The 15,642-nt window shown below is 57.9% G+C and overlaps 1 protein-coding gene across 1 annotated transcript in view; it reads left to right on the top strand.

Moving 5' to 3' along the window:
- Positions 1 to 15,642, top strand: part of NAV1 (neuron navigator 1) — a 208,674-nt gene that overhangs the window by 121,832 nt on the left and 71,200 nt on the right. The window contains exons 5-6 of the mRNA XM_059998871.1: positions 5,035 to 5,137; positions 9,533 to 9,898. Of these exons, the coding sequence (XP_059854854.1) occupies positions 5,035 to 5,137; positions 9,533 to 9,898 (469 nt within the window). The remainder of the gene's footprint in view (positions 1 to 5,034; positions 5,138 to 9,532; positions 9,899 to 15,642) is intronic.

Raw genomic sequence — 15,642 nt, forward strand, 5'->3', positions numbered from 1 at the left:
TGTACTGGGAGCCCAAGCTGTGATGAATTTTAGAATTTAGAGAAGACTTGGACGCTACCCTTGGGATCTAATAGGGTCAGGAGAGATTTTTTTTTTCGTTTTGGGAGTTGTTGAGAGAGAGGGTGTGTATGTGTGTGTGAGAAGCTTAGTCCTGCCTGTCCCAGGTCCTTTAGCCTGGATTTCTAGGTGGATCTATTCTGTACTGTCTCAGTTAGTTTATGCCCACCTGGTGACGCTCCCAAGCCTTTCTTCTCTGGGCTGGAGCGATGTGCTTTTTCTCCCGTTCACGAGATGCTTCTTCCGAGCTCTGAAATGCCGCGACTTGAAAATCTTTCTCTTGAGCCACTTCCATTCCTGTCGGTTCCCACCTGGTGCAGACACTCAGAACAGGAGCCAGTCTCGAGGCTGGACACAGATTCAGTCCTCTGGAGGCCCTGCCCCGGGCTAAACTGAACATGCGCTCCGAGACGCAGTGCAAGTAATTAAGAGTTTACCAGGCAGTTAACAGCGGTTCACCTAACTGTTAGCCAGTAATTAAAGCTGTACAGAACTTGGGGAAATTTGACTGCTGAGTCCCTCCTCCTTCCTGCAGGCCCCTAAATCTCTTGGGGTCCTTATCCTCGTGCCCATTATGTCAGGTTTCAGATCATAGGCCGAAGAAGGGCCCTGAGTCCCAGCACTTCCCACGACTGAGGCGGGCTCGCAGGGACTGGGGATGAAGATGTACCATCGCTGCAGTGCAGGGGGAGGTGGGCCTGGTGACCCCTCCACGTGGGAGCGAATCCCAGCGGAGAAGGTGGGGTCCACCTGAGCTGCACCTGCAGGAACGGCACTGCCACCTGCAGGTGTCTGGGTGTGCCCACTGCCCGCCCCGCCCCCGCTGTACCTTTGGACACATTAGAGCTGCCTCGTGCAGAGAACCTCCTGGGCACCAAGCTCTTTAATTCTCCCGACTGTGCCAGCGGGCGGGTACGCTATTCTCTCCCTTTAATAGAGCGGACAACTCAGAGGAGTGGTGAGATGCCTCGCTCCAGGTCAGACATGCTGGGAGGGCATGGCCAGCACCTGCCCTTGGCCTTGCTGCCTGAAGCTCTGCGTTCCCTCTACCGCACCACCCGACGGCACTCCCCCTCTCCGGGTCTTGGCCGTTCACGGTCTCCCCCTCCAGAAGCCTGTTTCCCTGGTTCTGACTCCAGAGCAGAAGGGACCCTGTTTGCCATCAGCCTCCCAGGGTGCCGCCCCGTCTCCAGCTCCAGTGACCCCTGTGCCCTGGTCTTTTCCTTCCACACCTGCGGCAGGGGACACGGCCACACAACTGTCTCCGTGCACACGTCTTTGGGACGGCAGAGCAGAGTGTGCGTGATTCTGATGTGAGGGTTTCCACAGACTGCCAGCTGGACCCTGGGGAGGTGTGTGTCTGGAGGCGTGTGTGCCTGTTTAAGGCCCTGTGTTGTCGTGGAAAGAACAGAGCTTTGGAGTCACACAGACGTGGGAAGGGCCTAGTCTTGAGCCCACCACGTGGTGCACACTCAGTGAGTGGGTGTTGTGTGCATTTGCACGAGTGTGTGTGTGCACACGTGCGCACCTGGTGTCAGGTTTCCTTGGGGGCCGGTCCTTACTCCAAGGACTCCTGATGGAGACAGCAGGCTCTCTGTGGTCTCCTATAAGGAACGCCGCCCCCGCGCGTGCTGGGAGGATGCTGTTTGTGGCGACTGTGCGTTACCGTGGCGACGGCTGGGTTGCAGGACTGTTGCATCTTCTGAGCTCAGGGAGCACACACGTCCTCCCGGCCGCTCCATTTGCAGGGTGCGGCCTGGAGCAGTAGTCAGGACAACTCGTGCTCCCCGCCCCACCTCCTTGTCACCCCATGACTGCTGGGATCCCCACCCTGCCTCCCCCCAGCCCTGCTTCTCACACACACGTACATGCACGCGCACACACACAGGCACACACGCACACTCAGGCATGCAGCACGCCCTCCTCTTGCTGGTGGACCCTGTCCTGCAGGAGCTGAGAAGCCAGGCCTCCAGAGGGAGGCTGTGAGGTGTGTCCTGATCAGGGCCTCCAGCCCAGGGGAGAGGTGCTCTGTGGCCACAGCGAGGACCCTGGCGGGAGCTGAGTCACACTGGAGGGGCCCTTTTCCTCATTTGAACGAAGGTACCGCATAGACTGGGAGTGTCCTGAGTGCGTCCCTGTCCCACACGGGGGCCGGAGAGGAGCTCCCGGGCTCCCCCCACCGCCGCTCTATTTCCTCCAGCCTCTCCCCCATACCCAGACCTGACATTTGACAGACGCATGGAGGCATCATGACTCAGCCAACAAAACATTGTCACAAAGTCACGTGTGCCCCAGATTACCTCCCCACCCCATCTCTGATCCCTGCGGAGATGGTGGGAAAGGGGTGAAGCTTGTTATGGGTTGGGGGTCAGAGGTGGGTAGGGTGGGGGGGTGAATGCCTTTGCAAATGCAGCTTATTCATATTTTAAAGCTAAACATTTAAAGACTTGCTTCTGGGGTCAGGGATGTGAATATCGAATTGCCCTCCTACCCCCTCCCCCCCACGCCCAGCCTAGGCACAGGGTCTGCAGCTCCTTGAGCCACAGAGGCCTTCCCTTCCATGCAGCCTCTTGTCCTGGGACTCCCGCTGCACCCCCAGAGATGGGCCTGTCACCTGAGAACGTGGACACAGCCGGACTCTCACCACCAGCTGCACCTGAGCTGAGTCTTTGACGAGCAGGGTGGCATGCCCGAGATGGCCACCAGGGGACGCTGCTGGGGCTCGGAGGGAGCTGAGGGGTGGCACCTCTGCAGACTCTCCAGGCCTTGGGGCAGAGAGCAGAGCCAGGCACCCTAGCTCTGTCCCCAACTCTGTCCCCAGCTTTGTCCCCAGCTCTGTCCCCGCCTCCCCCCCTGCATGCCCACTTACACCTGGGGCAGCAGCCTGATGCCACGTGTTGCTCATTGATACCTTTCTGCACCTCCAGCCAATCATCGCCCCGCCCCCCGTCCCTGACCTCAGCCTCCCGTTCCTCCCGTGACCGTGTTGGACTGAGTCACTTCCAGGGACTCTTGTGGAAGAAAGACGTTTTCCTGATGGGACACGTCTCCATCCATTCTTTTTTTATGTGTTTTTATGGTCTCACCCATCCATTCTAGAGACGGTCGCTGAGCACCTACTCTGTGCCACCACTGGCTTGGTGCCGGCGATGCCGAGATGCCCTGTGATCGATGCGAGGAAGTGTGAGCTCCTTCCTGGACTTGACTGTGCCCTGTGCTCCATGTGAGCCGTGGGACCCTGTCTCTGAGGCTCAGTTTCTCCTCCGTGAAATGGGGCAGCAGCACAGAGCTCCCCCACGTGCTGTGAGGCCCCACCTCGCTGATGCCTGCCTGGGGTTGGCACACACGGTCTCCGAGTCACCCTTGGTCCCTTCCTCTCGGGGACACTCACCCCTCGGAGTCGTGTGCACCTCTTCCCTCACCTCTGCCAAACCCATGGAAAGCATCGCCCTGGCCCAGGAGCGCCCCCCATCTTGGTCCCCATATAGGCCTTTTAGGAGCAAGCTTTAAAAATATACATACACAGACAGGGTCCCTGTCTGTTCTCCACACCAAGCCATCATTACAGCCACGGAGCAGCTCACACGTGACCCTTGCCAGGATAAACAGGCACTGGCACCCCCAGGCGTGCTGCGCGAGGAGACCTGCCCTCCTCCCTGCCGGCTGCCCCCAGGCCCCCAGGGGAGGGAGGTGTCTGGGCTCCCCGTGGAGCCGGTTCTATGGAAAGGTGCCTCCGAGGCTCTAGGAAGGCTTCCTGCAGCCCTCACCTCGCTGACCAGACAGGCAGGGCAGCCGCCTGCCAGCCGGCCGGACCTAGTCTTGGGGAAAAGTGCCTCCTGAAGGGACTCAGAAACGTCCCCTTCGGCAGCTAACACAGTTGCACGCTCCTGCTGGGTCTGGGTGGGGGAGGGCCCCCGAGGGTCCGGATCGGGGCCCGGTAGCCTGCGGGGTCAGAGCTCTGGGCTTTTCCCCGTTGCCTTGCTGTCGTCTCCGTGGGTCTGTGACTCTCCCACGGGTTGTGCCTTTGAGGGACGCAATGGGGGATCTGCCTGCACTCGGTGACTGTGTGTCCCAGGTCCCCGCTAAGCCGTGGAGCAGGGCGGACTGTGGTGTCTGCTTCGTGGAGGCTCCCTGGATGGATTGGCGGAGGGAAGGGCAAAGTCCCTGAGTCTCTCCATGCTCGGTACCCTCAGGCTCTTGGATGTTTCCACCCTGGGAAGGCGATGGGGCACGTTTCTGTGTGCTGTGGTGGAGTCTCCTCTGTCCAGGCTAAAGTCCTGCCTGGAGACCAAGGCTGGGTTCTATGACCCAGATCGTGCAGGGTCTGCAGTGGGGCTGCACCCGCACAGCCTCACCTGGGCTCACACCGCCGGCCTGGGGTCTGGATGCCCTGTGCTCAGCCCGTGCCCCGGAAGACGGTTGCTCACTGCCTCCTGCCCGCCAGCGTTTCGGGGGCTCTGGGCAAACTCTCCCCTGGACCCCGGCAGCAGACGCTCCCAGCCTGGGGCTGGCTCACACCAGCCCCTCCCCCTGACCCTGGGGTCGGCGACATCACGTTGGCAGCCTCACAGCAGGTGCTGATACCCCAGAAACTGGCCAGCACTATCCACTTGGGCATCCCCACCTACGAGAGCCGGTTGTTAAACATTTACCAACACATCTCCAGAGACGGGGTTTCGGGCAGACCTTCCGGGGCCTGGGCCGGGGCCTCTGCCGGGAGAAGCGGGGCCCCCCAAAGTGACGCCAGGCTGGGGTGGTCTTGCGGGGCTCTGGGAGGACGCTGAAGGCCGTTGCCAGCAGCCCCCGTCCAGGGCTGGGACGTCAGGACTCCAGGGCATGTCCAGGGCCCTTAGGAGGGCCTGAGAGGCAGACCCTCGTGCCCCCGGGACCGCTCCCCTGGGGATATGGTCACCTGCCACCTCCCGGCCCAGCAGTGACTCCTCTCCACTCATCCAGCTTCTCCTCTCCGCACTCTAGATCCGGAGTCCCAGAGAAAGAGGACGGTGCAGAATGTCCTGGATCTACGACAGAACCTGGAGGAGACCATGTCCAGCCTGCGAGGGTCCCAGGTGACACACAGGTGAGAGCCAGCTGCCCCCTCTTCCTCCCATTGTTGGGGGACAGGGCCCGCGACCTCGGCCCGAGCGTGCGAGGTCGGTGGGCGTCTGAGCAGTGCGCGCTCGGCCCCCGGGACCACGTCCATGCGTCCACAGGAGGAGTGTGGCCTTGCTTGGTGTCTGCTGCTGCTGGAGACTTAGGTTTCGTTTCATTAAGCTGGAGCATCACTGGAAGGGAGGTGGGAAGCAGGAGCCACCACGGAGCTCAGGCTGTGGTCTCCCACATCCGTGTCCCTGCTGGGTGCCCGTCTCCTCGTGGTCACAGGGGTTATTAACTACCCTCCTGTTCTGTTCTGAAGTTTCCACATGCCCTTCCCGACACCCAGCATCCTTCTTGCCCTTCAGCCGCTGGCCAGCACGGTGGCCCAGGTTCCATGCCACGCAGACCCCCTCCACCTGCCCCCCGAGAGCCTCGCAGCCCCCACCAGGACCCCTCCCACAGCATCTCCCTGCCCGGTGTCCTGGCCTCAGGCTCTGCCGTGACTCAGAATTTCCCGCACTGGCTCCTTGGGCTGCCTGATGAGCTCACGCCGTCAGCTCCAAGGGGGACAGAGGGCCGGGCTACACCCTGGGGGGTAGAGAGCAAACAGCCAGGATTGAGAAATTCTGGGGGCTGTGGAGCAGGAAGGTGGAGAAAGGGCCTGGAAGCCAGTTCCTCCCCATCTCCTGGGGTTGGAAAATGAGAGCAAAGTTGGGATCTAGGGGCAGTGTGAAAAAGGCTTTTCTTGGCCCAAGTGTGTGGCCAAGTTATATGCAGACCAACTTTACATACCTCCAGTGACAGAGAACTCACTACCTCTCAGCCATCCCTTCCTCGTGGGGTTGCTGTGACTATGAAGTGGAGCTGAAGTCTGGCCTCAGTGGCTCCCACCCATCGGCTCCGGTTCCCCTGCTGAGAATCCCTCCTCCTTCCTTCCCACACTCTTTCCCCGGCCTCATCCCATCTGGACACGCAGCCCTTTGCTCCCAGACGTCTAAAACATTTTACATGATGAAGCAAAGCCTCTTCTCTCTGGGGTTACCTCTGCTCAGGCCAGCAGGACCCCGACTAGTGATGAAAGGGATGTGATCAGGGAGGGCTGAGAGAAGAAGTGGATGGTGGGGCTCCGGGAGGCCCTGGGACTCAGGTCCCTCTACGTCTGTGTCCAGCCTCCAGCCCCCCCAGCCCTGAGCAGAGCCCAGGTGGGACAGGGGTCTGGCTTGGCTCGGCTGACCATTTTAAGGACCCAGTGGATGAAATTTTGAACGTCCTCCTTCCCCCAGCCAGGGAAGTTGTTGGAACGGTGCTCAGCGCCAAATCACCCGCCAGCCCCATGCCAAAGAAGGCAGCGAGAGCTCCGTTCCTGAGAGGGTCACACCCCAGATGACTCAGCCACAGGGAAAGGGCAGCCGCAGCAGCCCCGGCCTCCCGTTCCCCTGCCTCTGAGCCCCCAGCCTCCTGTTCCCCTGCCTCTGAGCCCCCAGCCCCTCAGCCTCCTGGTGCCCCGACCTCTGAGCCCCCAGACCTCCAGGTTAAGGCACCTTGACCCCAGGCAGGCTCTGCTGCTTTCTGCTTGGGGGCAGAGTGGGAAGAGGAAGGCCAGAAGCCTTTTGCATAAAGTTGACTGGTGCGTGGGCAGCGCCTCGGGCCTCTGGCTTCTCTCTCCCTTTATGGGAAAAAGAACCAAGAGCCCTGAAGCTGGTTTTTCTGTTTACTGTGGACCCAGAGCCACTTCCTGTCTTAGGCTTTGGTTTATATTATTCCTGGTTCACACTTTGATAGCCAAAACAATGATTCCCTGAATTTTTACGGCCCTTTTACTTATTAAAGTGCTTTCCATCAATCAGCCCTTCCCTCGGCCCTGGGAGCGGACAGGATGTGTACACACGCCCTGAGTTAGAGAAGGTGCAGCGGGGGGCTCCGGAGAAGGGGTCACAGGCCAGAGTCTCACGAGTGGATCAGGGTGGCTTCTGCGTCCAGCGAGCTGAGAGCCCGGCCGGCTGAGTGCAAGACAAACACAGGCTCCGTCCTGGAGGGGCTTACAGTCCAGTGAGTGTGTCCAGCAAGGTTATTTTCACCCTGGAGCTGACAGGCTGCCTCTAGATTCAGTTCCTTTTCAGAAACCTTTCCTCCTATCCGACTTCCCCTATTTCCCTGGCTTGTTCCCCCGCAAGGAGAGAGTGTGGGTCAGAGAGCTGCAGCCGGAGAGGAAGTGGAACTCCGCCCTCAACCCGCTCCAGGCCCACCATGCCCTCCACCCCATAAAACGTCCTCCCCAGAGAGAAGCAAGACTGAAGGGCGGAATCTAGGACTGGAAATCAAGGACCCAAGTTTGAGCTAGAATTTCCACCACCGACTCAGAGGTGTCTGGAGGTGTGTTTGGGGACAGAGGGGAGCAGTGAAGTCGAGGCCGCGAGCCGGGAACAGGACCGAGGGACCTGGCACTTGGCACCCCCACACGCGACGCTAGTTTTGCTACAAAACGGGCTCCCCTGAAGCTCTCCATCGTCCTGTCACCAGGGCCGTCACTGGCTTCTTCCTTTTGCTCCTCGCCCCCTTGTCACCGTCAGCTTTTTTTTGTTTGTTTGTTTTTTGTGCGGTACGCGGGCCTCTCACTGTTGTGGCCTCTCCCGTTGCGGAGCACAGGCTCCGGGCGCGCAGGCTCAGCGGCCATGGCTCACGGGCCCAGCCGCTCCGCGGCATGTGGGATCTTCCCGGACCGGGGCACGAACCCGCGTCCCCTGCATCGGCAGGCGGACTCTCAACCACTGCGCCACCAGGGAAGCCCCGGTCAGCTTGTTTTTACTAAGCCCCTACTTGCTGCACAAGGCCCGGTACTGAGTCTCACTTCGAGAACTCGCCTGATCGTCCGTCCTGGGCTCACCCCCGCCCATGCGGTCTTGAGTGCCAAGCACCCGCCAGGGTGTGCAGAGGGCAACCCGCCACGGTGAGCGAGGCAGGCCGCCCCCGCCACCCCCCAGGACCACAAGCACCCAGGGAACTGCCATTCCCCCTGAGGTCCGAGTCACTAGAAAGGGAAAGTACCCAGCGTACCACACACAGGATAGACAGGAAGTCCCAAGGGGAGAAGCTGGGTGTGGACCAGGCCAGGAAGTCTGTTCACTGATTGCCCTGCCCATCCCGGCCCCCTGCTCACCCACAGGACTTCTGCAGGGACCACCGTCACAGTCAAGGCCCATACAGCTCCCTCCAGTTTTTGATCAAAAAGTAAAACCCTGTTTTCTCAGGATTGACAGAGACAATTTGGAGGATTTTGTTATTTTCAAGGAACTTTACAAAAACAAGAATAGAAGAATCAGTGTCTCCCTCCATTTGACCCCCTAGAGTGACTAAGAAATGGATGTGTTTGCAGATAAAGATTCCTGAGCTCTGTAACCCAGCTTCCCTTTGCCGCCCAGCTTTCCTGGCCCCCAGATCCCATCTCATTTATTCAACCCTGTCTGGCTACTTAGGCCAAGCCACTGAGACCCCACCTGCGGTTGATCTGCTAGGCTGGGGGGGGGATTGTGGGTCTCTGCCTGTCCAAGCAGCCACCTTGGCCCCTGAGGGAGAGAGGCATCTCCTTCCCCAGCTCCAGACCCCCTGGGCTCAGGCCATCTAGCACTGACCTGCTTCCCTGGCCTGGCCGAGCGGGGCCTGAGGCTTCACCCGCTCCGTCCATTTTCCCCACGTTCTCCCCTCTGTCCGGCTAAGGCCGCTCTGTCCTCTGCTGAGGTTCCACTGCTTCTCCCGATGCCCATGCCTTGGCCGGGGCTAGTCTTTCGGGGACCTACATGCTCCACACCCCACTCCTGACTTTGCTGTCTCTGGTTTGGGAAGCAACTAGCCCTGAGTTTACTAACAGAAAAGAGGTGCTAGACTCCCTGAACAAAGTGAATGATCGAGGCCTTCCACTCTCAGGTGACCCTCCCAGGTCTCGTGGGGCCCTTCCCGTTCATTGCACACCTTCTGTCTACCAGGCACTGTGTCAGGTCTTTACAACTCTATATATGATAAAGTAGCTATTATAGTTTTATCCCCATTTGACAGATGAGGGGATGGATGACTTGCCTCGGCCTCCTGACTCATAAATAGTAGAAAAGGATTCAAACCCAGGTCATATCATAAAATCTGTGCCCTTACCGGGTACGGGATTCCTTCCCTAGCGCTCACCGGCCTCTTCCTTTGACAACCTGAGCTGACACACCTCAGGGCAACATACACCGTAAGAGGCCTCCAGGAGGCCCAGGAGCTCGGGCAGGGGGGCAGAGGGGCAGAGGCGGGAGGGCGGGAGAGTGGAGGGAGGCATTACAGCCGCCCGAGGACCGGGCTCAGAGCGCTGGACTGGAGAGTAACCAGTGCCCTTCCACCCGCCCAGCTCCCTCGAGATGACCTGCTACGACAGCGACGACGCCAACCCCCGCAGTGTGTCCAGCCTGTCCAACCGCTCGTCGCCCCTCTCCTGGCGCTACGGCCAGTCCAGCCCGCGGCTGCAGGCCGGGGACGCGCCGTCGGTGGGCGGCAGCTGCCGCTCGGAGGGGCCGCCCTCCTGGTACATGCACGGGGAGCGCGCGCACTACGCGCACACCATGCCCATGCGCTCCCCCAGCAAGCTTGGCCACATCTCGCGCCTGGAGCTGGTCGAGTCCCTGGACTCGGACGACGTGGACCTCAAGTCCGGCTACATGAGCGACAGCGACCTCATGGGCAAGACGATGACGGAGGACGACGACATCACCACCGGGTAGGAGCGGCCCGTGGGCAGCTGGGGGGAGGACAGTCCAGTGCGCGGACGCCAGAAGGGCGGATGGACCCCAGGGAGGGCGAGGGGACCACGGACAGCGCAGCGCGTGAATCCCATAAGGGTGGATGGACTTCGCTCCGGGGAAGGAAGCTGTTCTGTGACAAGGAGCCAGTGGGGGGGGCGTCGTGTGCGCTGTCGCGCGAGGCTGCTGAGGTTGGTCGGGGTGTGTGTGGGAGGGGGGGCGATGTCTGAGGAGCTGATTGGTCAGCGAAGGTGCCCCCTCATTGGCCCCTGCAGCTGTCATTCTGTGGCAGCCCCGCCCTCCGCCTGGTCTCCGACCCCGACCCGCTGGTGGTCTGGGCCCTGGAGGATTCTTGTGCTGTACGCGTGCACGTGGGACAGCCTGACCTCCCTATTTGAGAGTCAGGGTGACAGGGTCCCTTTCCCTCGAGGGACTACTGAGAAGAGAGGCCAAGGGCGTGTGTTGGGAGCGCTGGAGAGCGGAGCGCAGTACTAGCTCTGCTTCCACCGCTGGGCCCCAACCCCTGTCCCCACCCCCACCCCCCGGCCCCCTTTCTCCTCCTCTGGTTTCTCCTGTGCAAACCTCTGCCAGCGCTTCAACTTCCGAGTCTGACCCAGACGCGGCACCCTCCGTCAAACCCTTCTTTCCCGTCTTCCTCTTCTCATCTTTCTCTGCCCCATAGACAGGGTTGGGTTTGTGGAGCCGCTTGCGGCGGCGGGGGTGGGGCGCAGTCTGGGACATGAGGGGAGAGGACAGGAAGAAAGAATTGCTAGGGACTTCAGGGTCCAAGAGCTGAGACCAGAGCACTGCACAGCTTCTGGAAGCTCTCAGGCATCTCCGGCTGGCTCTACCTCCACTCGCCCTTCTTGGTTTGCTGGACCCCCCCAGGGACCACACGGGTAGCCGCAGTTTCCCTCCCCACCCCCCTTGGAACTACTTCTCCCCAGTAAACAGCTCGAACTGGAAGGGAGTGGAAGGTAGCTGAGCTCCAGGCTGTCCACTGCTCCCCACCCCAGGGATGTACTGGGAGGACCGGACCTGGCAGGGCCTGTCCCGATGACAGGCTGCTTTGGAGCAAAACAACTGACTCATGAATGGGGTTGTTTACTTCTTGTAAGCCCCAGGGGCCGGCCCACCTCTTGTCAGCTCCGCCAGCGCCAGCGTAGGGCTGGGGCCGGAGACAGTTGTCCAGCTCCTCGTGGGTGCAGAGGCTGTGCTAGGTGGAGGAGAGCCTGGCATCTGATGCTGCTCTGCACAGCCTCTGCCCCAGGAAGCCCTTCTCCTCTGAGGAAGTGTTGGGTCCCTGCCCTATGACATCGCCCAGCTGGACAGGGAAGAGAGCTCCCACGTCCAGGACTCTGCCTTTGGAGAGACCCCAGTCTGAAGCGAGTGGTGGGACCTCTGGCACCTAACCAGCTGTGAGCTTGGGCGAGTCACTTAAGCTCTCTAGGCTTCGGTTTGTCTGTCGATAATAATAGAACTTATCTCAGGGTGATGATAAGGGTTAAATGCATTAATTACATAAAGTGCTTGGGATAATTCCTGGCTCTTTGTAAATGATCAATCCGTGTTAATTTTTATTGCTATTATTGTTGTTACTGTTATCGTTAAAATCACCCTCTAAAGGAGGGGAGGGACTCCTGCCCCCTGAGGGTCCCAGGCTTGCCCTCAGGGACTGGGCAGTGCAGCACAGCCCCATCAGGATCGGCAGCAAGGACAGATGTAGCAGCAGCTGGCCAATCCTGGGGACATAGATTCAGGGGTGTGTGGGTACGAAGTGCTGGGCGGGGGAGCCAGGAGAGACGCCCTTTAGTCGGCCTCTAGCACCTTGTCTTTGTCCTCTTTCCTCTGGACGTGTGTGTGCTCCTGAATCAGTGCAAAAGCAGAGTTCACTAGACTGGCATGGATGGGACCTTCCCTCCCTGTGCACTCATGCCCGTCAGCCCTGGGGAAGCGTGGGGTTCGCAGGGAACACAGAACAGAGTGGCGATACCCACAAAGTGGTCCTCACTGCGAACTGCAGTGCTGGCGCCAAGATAATTTCACATGAGTTTTTACGGTCAGTCTGCAATCAGCAGCAACTCTCAACGAGCCAGTTCTAAGGGGGCTGTGGCGTTAACATCCCCGCCAGCACTGTCAACACACCCATCCTTTAATGCCCTTAAGCAGTCAGAGTTGAGGGGAATCCATTTATAACCCCCAGTAATTTGAATATAACCAATCACTCAGTTATGTGTTTTCACAGTTAAGTGCTGTGTTTTTTCACTAGAAGCAGGGCATCCTGGGTTCCAGGGAACCTGAGCCGCACTTGCCCAGCCCCTTTCTGGTCCTCCCTCTCCCACTGTGGTTTCCATCCAGGTTTTGTAACTTCGAAAACGTCCTGCTCCTAAGAAAATTGCTTTTCCTACTCATAAGACAGGCAGGGCTATTCCCTTCTCACCTACCAGTGACACCCCATCCCTTCCCCGTTGGCCACTGCCCATGACCATTCACTTCCCGACTCTCAGAAGTCTCAGTGCTGGGCGAGCAGGACAGGTGAGGCTCGCCGCCGGGCTTTCGCTCCCCCCATCCCCCCGACCCCAGCTGACACAGTCACAGGCCATCCCGGTGAGACGTGGAGGATGGCAGTGACCCCGAGGCTTTCTCGGTGCCCTCCGTCCATCCCCTGATGGGGGATCGCCCACATGGGGCTCTTCCCAAGCCCTTGTTCAGTCCGGAATCAGCCCTCCCCGCTCCATCCCAATGCCTGGCCGATTCCGGGTTGCCCATCTGGGTGAGCTCGGGGAAGGCAGGTTCTTCAAACTGAAGCTCAACAAACCAGGATGCGGAAGGGAATGCAGCTGCTAACACCATCATATACTTGAAGTTATATATTTAAACAATTATAGTAAAATCTGGTTTTATATGTGGCTAATATCTTAAGTGCTTTTTTTTTTTTTTTGCGGTACGGTACGCGGGCCTCTCTCCGCTGTGGCCTCTCCCGTTGCGGAGCACAGGCTCCGGACGCGCAGGCTCGGCGGCCATGGCTCACGGGCCCAGCCGCTCCGTGGCATGTGGGATCCTCCCGGACCGGGGCACGAACCTGCGTCCCCTGCATCGGCAGGCGGACTCTCAACCACTGCGCCACCAGGGAAGCCCTTAACTGCTTTTAAGTTTAAGAGTTCAGTGGTGGTAATTACGTTCACATTGCCGTGTCACCATCACTGACGTCATCTCCAGGACTTTTTCATATTCCCAAGCTGAAACTCTGCACCCGTTAAACACTGACTCCCCAGCCCTCTCTCCAGCCCCCCACCCCACCCTTCCTCTTTCTGTCTCTATGAGCTTGACTATTCTAAGGACCTCACAGAACTGGAAATCACACGGTATTTGTCTTTTTCAGACTGGCTTATTTCACTCAGCATCATGTCCTCAAGATTCATCCATGTGATAGCAGTCGGAATTTCCTTCCCTTTTAGGGCCAAATAATATTCCATTGTATATACAGACCACAGTTTGTCTATCCATTTACGCACTGATGTACATTTGGGTTGCTTGTTGTGAACATGAGTGTACAAATATTTCCTCAAGCATCTGCTTTCAATTCTTTCGGGTGTATTCTCAGCAGTGGAATTGCTAGATCATATGTAGCTCTATTTTTAATTTTTTCGAGGAACCACATACAGTTTTCCAGAGTGGCCGCACCATTTTCCATCCCCACCCGCAGTACATGAGGGCTGCCTTTTCTCCACATTCTCGCCAACACTTGTTATTTTCCATGTGTTTGTTTTTTTAATAACGGCCATCGTGATGGGTATGAGGTGGTTTTAATCTGCATTTCCCTAATGACTAGAGATGCTGAACATCTTTTCATGTGTTTATTAGCCGTTCGTATGTCTTCTTTGCAGAAATATCTATTCAAGGCTTTTGTCCATTTTTTAATTAGGTTGTTTGGTTGTTGTGGTTAAGTTGTAGGAGTTCTTTATATATTCTGGGTAATCCCCTATCAGACATATGATTTGCACATATCTTCTCCCATTCTGTGGGTTGCCTTTTCATTCTGTTGATGGTGCCCTTTAATGCGCAAAAGTTTTTCATTTCAATCAAGTCTAGTTTATCTCTTGTTTCTTTTGTTGCCTACACTGTAGGTGTCATAGTCAAGAAATGATTGCCAAATCCAATGTCATGAACCTTTTCCCCAATGTTTTTCTCCAAGAGTTTTATAGCTGCTGAGGCTTTTTTTAGTTTTTAAAAAAAATTTAATTTATTTATTTATTTTTGGCTGCATTGGGTCTTTGTTGCTGCGCGCAGGCTTTCTCTAGTTGCGGCGAGCGGGGGCTACTCTTAGGGCGGTGTGTGGGCTTCTCATTGCGGTGACTTCTCTTATTGCAGAGCATGGGCTCTAGGCGCGTGGGCTTCAGTAGTTGTGGCGCGCGGGCTTCAGTAGTTGTGGCACACGGGCTTCAGTAGCTGTGGCTCGCGGGCTCTAGAGCGCAGGCTCAGCAGTTGTGGCACACGGGCTTAGTTGCTCCGCGGCACGTGGGATCTTCCCGGACCAGGGCTCGAACCCATGTCCCCTGCATTGGCAGGCGGATTCTTAACCACTGCACTACCAGGGGAGCCCGCTGCTGGGGCTTTTTAAAAATACAAATTCCAAGTCTCATGCCCGGCCTACCTCTCCTACCTCAGGAAGCCGTATTTTTCTGACGTTTCTCAGTGATTTGGGGGCTAGTCTGTCTTCCCATAAAGTTAACAAATCTTCTTCATAGTAACCCCGACAGCATCTTTCAGCCTTGCTTTGGGTGGGCACAGTGCCGGGGGGGCTTATTCCACTCCAAATCGCATAAGATGACAAGAAAGCGTTTAAGTATTCACCTGAAATCTGCTTCACTTCTGCCTGTGGATTCGAATGTTGTCATCTGAGAAAAACAGACTAAGTGGAAGTCTTTATCCACACATTTCAACACGTTCTTAATGATGGTTCAGATAGTCTCTTCTCTACAAAAGAAAGACTCCCCAACTCATTTCAGTACTTCCTGAAATGACCCAGTTTTCCAGATCCCACCTGTCCTCGTTACCCTCCTTTGGAAGCTCTCAGGTTGTCAATGATCCTCTTAGAAATATGGCACCTGGACTGATCTGCCCGGTCCTGGCAGGGTGACATCCAGAGCCTGACGCCGGGGACAGCATCGGCTTGGCTGCCGGCTGCCCTAGGTGGCAGCTCAGGACATTTTTACCTCCTGAGAAGAGAAGAGGAATTTGTTTTTCTAAAAATAGGGAGGTCTGGAATTTAATCTAAATAAGGAGATGAGTTCCACAGTCATCTGCACACGCCTAACCCCCAGTGTTGGGGTGGGAGGTGGGGGTGCTGCACCTACAGAGGTGAGTGTGGGCTCCGGCGGGGGTTGAGGGCGTGCGGATGGGGCTGTGCGTGCCCTCCAGCCCCTCCCTCCTTTGACTTGTACGCGCCTCTCACCGTCTCCACTTCCGTCTGTGTAAATGGTGGTCTGGGTGGGCAGGAACCCCAGCTGCGTCACCAGCAGTGCTGCTGTCACACCCTCCCGGGGGCGCCGTTCACCTGGGGTAGAGTAGTCTCTGTAGCCCTGGCAGGACCGCTGTCTGGCGACCTCGACCAAGGACCGCAGAGCTTTAGGCAGAGCCCTGCGGGTGTGCCGGGGGGCAGCGGGGCTCCACCGTCGGGTGGTCCCTGCCCTGCGTGGCGGCTGGCTGCTCCTGTCCTGTC

The sequence above is a fragment of the Delphinus delphis genome, chromosome 1, assembly GCF_949987515.2.
Source record: "Delphinus delphis chromosome 1, mDelDel1.2, whole genome shotgun sequence".
Lineage (NCBI taxonomy): Eukaryota > Metazoa > Chordata > Mammalia > Artiodactyla > Delphinidae > Delphinus > Delphinus delphis.